This window comes from Dendroctonus ponderosae, unplaced genomic scaffold (genome assembly GCF_020466585.1).
Source record: "Dendroctonus ponderosae isolate FM_Combo_2020 unplaced genomic scaffold, Dpon_F_20191213v2 Dpon_F_20191213_1, whole genome shotgun sequence".
Classification (NCBI taxonomy): Eukaryota; Metazoa; Arthropoda; class Insecta; order Coleoptera; family Curculionidae; genus Dendroctonus; species Dendroctonus ponderosae.
Genome location: NW_026017110.1, coordinates 5,099,001 through 5,106,788, shown reverse-complemented (window position 1 = coordinate 5,106,788; position 7,788 = coordinate 5,099,001). Strand labels below are relative to the sequence as shown.

Below are 7,788 nucleotides of genomic sequence, written 5' to 3'. Positions count from 1 at the left end.
TAAAAGAACTTTCGCAATTTTATTAATGCCATTTTTACAATAAAGTATCAATTAACGTTAATATCAAGGGCTGATTAGTGCTTACTTGTAGTACAACATCAAGTTCAACCAATCATCTGCCTACTTTTATGGATAATACTAATATATAGGGGTGGGAATCCAGCATCCAGACTTGTTCTAAACTAAACTTGCTTAATATATCCCGGTAGTTAACCAAGCATTGAGCCAAATACATAAAAAATAAACACTAAAGATACGAGTTGTAAGCCCCCAGGTATACGTCCGGCTAAAGCGCTCCCCCATGCACGTCCCAAGACCCTTTGCAAAGGGTTCCAGCCGCTTAGAACGAACATGGGGAGGCAATTTTATCGAAAAAATCAGTCAAAATTGGAGATTTAATTTAGATGGCTAATCCTGCCATCTGATTGTCGTAGAAGCGATTTCAAGTAGTCTAGTAAGTGCCTGTTGCGGGACTCCAAACTGGGCCTTATTAGCTCCTCTTCGGAAAGACCGCCCTGCGCACCCAAGTTGCGTCCAAAGCGCATAAAGTTGGAGCTGGCGGTTCTGCCAAAGCGCAGGTAGTTCTCATGGCGCTTCAGAGCATCTGCGCTGGCTGCTGCCTGCCGTTTGTCGCGCTTCTTCTTGCTGCCCTCACTTATGCTTCTGCCAAACCGCAGGAAGCTGGATTTGTCCCTGGCCGAGCGTTGCTGAGGATTGTCTGGAAGACTGTTTAAAAAACGCATTTTTCTAATATCTGTAAAACCGTCTGGGGGGTTTAGGCCTGGGTAACACTGTGTTGAGCGCTATTGAGTTGTTGCCACTCTCTGAGTTAACGTGTTATAATTCATCGGTTAATGAGTTATAATTAATTTGTTAAAGCTTTACGAGACCCGAGACTAGAATTTTCACATCTAAAAAAGGAGGAAATTCACTCAAGATTTTTTTTTCTGACTAACGTTTTACTACTTTGTTCAAACAACTTAAAAAAAGTATTCTAGATTTTCCCAGCAACAGAAATGAGTCCGAAGAAGGTCGACGAGTTTACTTGTAAAACCGATTTCTTAATTTTTTTGCATAAGATATTCGGTTTGTCAGTATTTTACAGTAAAACGTTAGGAAAAACGCTGTTTTTCTGTTTAATGACAGTGTTGTTTAGAAATATTGACCTGAAAGGGAAGAAACCTCAGTTTTCAATAGTTTTCCAAATAAATGATCATAAACTTTCGCTTTTTCAGTTCGGGGAAATATTTTTTGGAAAAGAGCCAGAAATAATGATTAGGGTTCTGTCCATAATTCGAAGCTTCAAAAAGTTTTCCACAAATTTTTGCAAAGCGCTTAAAGAGGCGAGTGTTATAAATAATATAATAAATAAATATTTCCAATAAAATTTATCTCATAATTTTTCWTGGAAMATAMCYGAAGGTTTGTCAGTATTTTAAGTAAAGCTAAAAAGTAATGCGATTTTTGCGTCGAAAAAATTGTTTAATAGAAATTTTGTTAAAACTGGAATGACCTAAAAATTTAAAGGAACTAAAAATCTTCAGAGCAATGAGAGCGGAGATTTTTCAAATAATTTTTTGAAACTTTTGTACTCTGGTCGTTTTTCCAAGATAATCATAAATACTTTCGGTAAAAAACTAGATAAAATTATTTGGTTTTTGTGCCAAATTCGAAGCTGAAAAGGGTTTCCTAAAGTTCCCTGAAAACTGATGAAGGCGGCGAATTTTCTAGCAAAATTAATGTTCTCATTTTTGGCTGAACAGACCCGATTATTGTCAGAAAAGAAGTTTCATGATCAGTTTTGGAGAAAACCTTAATAGTTGTCGGGAAAAAACGGGAAGAATTTATTTTCGTTGTTGTCTCGAATTCGACGCTGAAAAAAGTTTTTTTAAAATTTGTACAAAGCTATACATTTATGATAGAATTTTTCAAGTAAAAGACTTCCAGACCGTCAGAATTTTTAAGTGAAACTCTACAAAATAGAGCGTTTTTGAGTAGAAAGTAAAGCAAAAAAAATAAAGCCAAAACTAAAATATTAAATTGTTTAACAAATTCAACAGTCTTCAGAGGAATGGAGGTGACGAGATTTCCAAATAATCTGTTTTAAACTTTCGCTTATTCTGTTCCTTTTTTTAATGCAAAATTATTTGATTTTTGTTCCAAATTCAATGCTGSAAAGGGATTTAAAAACTTTTTACAAAGCGACCAWGGCAGCATTTTTAAGTGAAACTTTAGAAAATTGACAATTTAGAAGAAAGAGTAACTTGGCTAAAACTGGAAAATTCTGAAATTTTGAARAAATTTAAAAAATKTAATTAATAAATGGCCCTTAAATTAAATCTAAAAGCAAGTAAAAAAAAGTGATCAACATTTTCGCAGCAACGGAGCTGAGTTACTGCGCCGGTGCGTTGAGTTGGCGCACCAAGCCATTTGCGTGGCACTGCGCCAACTCCAAAATCACTGAGTTACCCAGGCCTAGGGGGGTTCTTTTGTGGAAATGTATGTGGAAAAGTAATTAAGCTCGGTGCAAAAGTAAATTTCCAGTGTAATAATCGTGCAATTACTGCTTAAAATCCCAGCTAACGGTACACTTTGGTCCTTTTGACGTGCATTAGTATTAAAGTAGCCTTTAGCCCGATTTAGCAGTAGAAAACTTGTGAACTCGTACCGCCTAAAGTCCTGCTTACTACGACCGAACCTAATAAAGTGATCGTTTTTTCCTTGCCTTCCAGTTCTGGGGGGCCGTTGGTCCGCTTTGTCGCTGTATGGGGCCTCGTTGCCGCTCTCGTAGTCCCAAAAGGCTTTTCCAAACCGCAGGAATTTGTCGTTGCCTCTGGACTGTCGGTCCATGTAGGGCTCCATGTCGGCCTCCTCATCCGGCCCGAAGATCTCGTATCCCTCAAAAGAGTCGTCGGTTAGCGACAGCGCCGATTGAAGCAGAAGCAATGCCATCAAAATGACCGACAGCCCCATGGAAAAACAATTGTCTGCAACAAAACATGGAGGTACGTTCTTATACAGGGTGGGTGATTGAAACAGATGTTAAATATGAACAAAAACGTATTTTACAATCGAATTCGTGTCAATTGAGTGGACCTTAGAACCCAAAAACCCATTTCAAATATACAAGGTGGTCGGCAATAAATGCAACAAACATTTTATTGAAATTTAATTACCGACGTAAATACAGGGTGTCCCGTAAACACATAATCAAAAGGGTACCGCGATATTCTTTAAATCAAAAGATGCCGATCTGACCTAACTTTTATTAACAAAAAATGTCTGGATCCACGGCTATTGATGGTCAAAGTTCTTCAAAAAATTTATCTTTTTTGAAATATCGGGAGAATGGTACGATGTATTTTGGTGAAACTCGCTGTGAATACGTTTTTATGTCAGATTCATAGTTTGGTGAAACAAGCGAATTTAGCCGTTTTGGACAAGTAGTGAATTCTTGAGTGTCGTGATACAAAAACTAGAACCAGAACTTTTTATTTGGTGGATGGAATCAATTTTTTTTTGTTGATGCACTAATCATTTGTTCACAATTTTATCACAAATAAACGCGTACGCTTTCACGCAAGTTGTCTTCGGGAAACGCTAATACTTTGACCATGTCAGTCACTTCATTAGAAGAGGTTATTCAAAACGAATTTGTGAGATTGATTGATAATGATTTTATGCCTCGCATCACGATATTTGCAGTAAATATCTAACATTGCTAAGTGACAAGAAAACAGAAAGATATTTTTTTCGCAAAATCTATGAATGCTACAAGATTTTACAAAGAGCATAAGATTGTGAACAAATAATTAGTGTATCAACCAAAAAAAATTGAGTTTGATTTTATCCACCAAATAAAAAGTTCTGGTAGTTTTTGTACCACGACCCTCAAGAATTCTCCACTTGTCCAAAACGGCTAAATTCGCTTGTTTCACCAAACTATGAATCTGACATAAGAACAATTTCACAGCGAGTTTCACTTAAATAAATCGTATCATTTTCCCAATATTTCGAAAAAGATAATTTTTTTAAAGAGCTTTGACCATCAATAGCAGAGGAGCCAGACAGTTTTTGTTAATAAAAGTTAGGTCAGATCGTCTTCTTTCGGTGCAAAGAATACCGCATTATTATTTTGATCATGTGCTTACGGGACACCCTGTATATTCTACTCGTCTCAAATTATAAATTACTCTCCTCTACGTAATTTTGAAATCATTTTTAAAACAATCATATTAAAACCAGTTATTTTCTATATTACTATCTCTACAGGGTTATTCACGCTATACGGCACGGACGTTTGCGGGTAGCCCGTTTGTTTTTTGCAAAATCATATTTGATGAATCCACAGACGCTTCAAGAGTGCACATTTTAAAAATATTTTTGTAATGTACAGAGTGTCCCAAAAGCCCTAAAAGTATCAAAGTTGTGTTTTTCTAAATGAAATACCCTATTGCATTTTTGGATTCTCTGAGCAAAATAAGTTAAGTTATAAAAAAGGCGAAAACTTAGCTATTAACATCCTAATACCATTCGATAGGTAATTAAAAATTGCATTTCCTGGTAAGTTAAAAAATATGGGGTTGTATTTAAATTAATCAAGTTAGAGCCACTTTAAGTTCTTATTTGATTAGTTTAAATTTGTGGACACCCTGTATAACATGGTAAGTTTATTATCATTGGGATATAAAATATTATATCTTGTTACACTTCACTATAAATTACGCTTACATAACTTAAATACTTCTAAAGTATTTGACACGTGAAAATTAGATTTTGATTAAATTCGTATTATTTAAAAAACCTTAAGATTTAGGTGTTATAAACCTTATTAAAACAGACACTTATTTTGTTCAGCGAATCCAAAAATGCAATAATATACAGGACATTCTATTTAAAAAAACGCAACTTTGATACCTTTAGAACTTTTGGGACATCCTGTACACTGCGAAAATATTTTTAAAATGTGCGCTCAGTAGGCGTCGGACAATTCATAAAATAATACTTTTTAAAAATCAAACGGTTTAGCCGCAAACTTCCGTGCTATATAGCGTGAATAACCCTGTATATACATTTTTAAGAATCAATTTAAATTTTATCTGAGACGTTTTGAATATACAGGGTGTCCCGTAAGCACATGATCAAAAGTATACTGCAATATTCTTTGCATCCCGTCTTAGTTGCACCACTCTGTACATTACATGATGAGACTAAGACTTTCGGTCCAGGACCTCATTAAGACACATTATTCATTACTTCCTTTGCCCATGAGGCATCTACACGTTCTTTTTCAAATTTATCTTTAAAAAGCTTATGTTTATTTACAGCAAATCTCATTTCCTTCGTGTTTTCTAGTTTTTCACCGCAAATTTTTCGAGAAAAATGATAAAATGCAATCGAACCCATAGGTTCTCCATTCGAATGATGTTCCATGCCTTGATCGCGAGTTTCTGGCCTTTGGGACAAAAACCTCTATTTTCGTTTATACAACATGAATAAAAGCCCTGGGAAAGCCGATTCAATTTAGACAGTTTTTTTTGCTTCCTTGCAGTTTTTCGTTCTGTGCTATTTTAAGCAAAATCACATTTCCTATGGCGAACAAATTTTATTACATTCTGTATACAAATGTTTGAATATTTGAATGTCCCGCTAACATCAGTCAACGTCATGAGCGGTTTGATCTGTTACACGTGCATTGCTTTACTTGAGTAAAACAAGGACGAATATAGCCGCAGTCACTCCATTTTTGACTAACGTCAAAATTGCATTCAAAACTTGCAAACCTGATTAGTACTTGATAAAATTGATGTTTTTTTTTCGTGAAATGTGCCATTTTCAAACGGAAAATGTGCAGAAGTCACTATGTAAGTATTTACCTTTCACTGCTAATAATAGATTTATGTTTGGAGCCAAAAGAATGTATTATCTGTACTTCTAAAGCCTTCGGTTGCCCCTTAAGGAGGCGCACTTCGATATTCTGTTTGGACAGCATGTAAAACGCCCCATTTGGGCCAATTATGTGGCCCCAATTTGCATTGATTATACCTCCCTCCAAATTCAATTTTTACCGGAAAGTTGCAAGTGACCTTTAATGCTTGGCTCCCCTTTCAGTTCTATAATTAATCGTACAAGTATGAATATCTTAGTAGCAGCAGCAGCCCGATAGAGGTGGAAAACTTCAGACGGTCCCAACTAGCAACGAATAAAATAAAAGCAGCTGAATTAATTCCGCTAACGGTCAATGCTGAAGCCATTTTTTCAAATAAATCCCCCCAACCTACTTACTATACATATAGGGCATCATATTTTACCTTTTCATGTCTGATATACGGCGCGTTAAAGGGATGTAATGTTGATTGAAATAAATGAATCTGGTGAGAGCGTGCAAGAACTGAAAGAATGCTTTAATGACAGTGCTACGGGAATTTTTCTTTGTCCCTAATTAGCAACGTTATCTCTTAAGCAGGTGTACGTATTCAGCATTTAATCAGCAGCCATCGCAGTTGTCACTGTGAGCAACTAGCAGTGCATCGAACAATAGCTAAGATAGCTTAGGAAAACTTTTAATTGGTTTATTATAGCGAAGCTTCGGTGTGTGATAAATAATGCGTGCTAGCACTAGCAGTTTTCTCAGCACAAGACATTCAAGAGCTTCTAAATAAAATGTCCAGAATATCAGAGCCTGCAGTGTAAGATTTCGAAATACTTCTGCAATATATTGTTTGAAAAAAAAATGCGACTTTTTGGGTCTCTACTTTTCATTTTAACTGCAAAACAATGTAAGTTTCCGCGTCTTCGGAACGGTGAACTGTTCCTGAAGTAAGTGGGTACAGATTTCGGAAGGTGCTAGTCTTTACCGGTTTTGCGCCTAGGCCTGGGTAACACTCTCTTGAGTTGCGCTATTGAGTTGTTGCCGCTCACTGAGTTGACGAGTTATAACTCATCGGTTAATGATTCATTTGTTAATGCTTTACGAGACCCGAGACTGGAACTTTCATCATCATCTAAAAAAGGGTCATTAACATTTTTTCTGAGTAACGTTTTACTACTTTGTTCAAACAACTAAAAAAAAAGTCATCTGGATTTTCCCAGCAACAGAACTGAGTCCAAAGATTTTTGCAGATTGAGAGAAATTTTTTTGCATAAAAGATTCAGTTTGCCAGTATTTTACAGTAAAATGTTAAGAAAAACGCGGTTTTTTTGTTTAGAGACAGTGTTGTTTAGAAATATTGACCTACAAGTGAAGAAACTCCAGTTTCCAATACTTTTGCAAATAAATGATTATAAACTTTCGCTCTTTCAGTTCGAGTAAATATTTTTGGAAAAAGACCTACAAATAATTATTCGAGTTTTGTCCATAATTTGAAGCTGCAAAAAGTTTTCCAAACATTTTTGCAAAGCGGTTAAGGGGGCGAGTGTTGATCTTACAATTTTTAACAGAAAATACCTTAAAACTTGCCAGTATTTTGAGTAAAACTAAAAAATAATGCGTTTTTCGCGTAAAAAAATTGTTTAGTGTAAACTTTGTTAAAACTGGAATGATCTGAAAATTTAAAGAAACTTTAGAAATCTTCAGAGCCATGAAGGCGGCGAATTTTCCTAATAATTTTTCGTAAAGTTTTGCTTTCTGGTCATTTTTCTAAGATAGTTCTAATTACATTCGGTAAAAAACTGAATAAAATTATTCGGTTTCTGTGCCAAATTCGAAGCTGAAAAGGAAAACCGATGAAGGGGGCGAATTTTCTAGCAAAATTTGATTTACTTTGTCATTTTTGACTGAAAACACCC

General features: G+C 35.6%; 1 protein-coding gene across 1 annotated transcript in view; it reads right to left on the bottom strand.

Annotated features, from left to right (window-relative positions):
* Positions 1-7,788, bottom strand: part of LOC109533099 (FMRFamide-related neuropeptides) — a gene marked incomplete in the record, with an annotated part of 17,842 nt that continues 10,054 nt past the window's right edge. Inside the window, 2 exon segments of the mRNA XM_048665889.1 lie at positions 1-726; positions 2,726-2,988. Of these exon segments, the coding sequence (XP_048521846.1) occupies positions 396-726; positions 2,726-2,973 (579 nt within the window).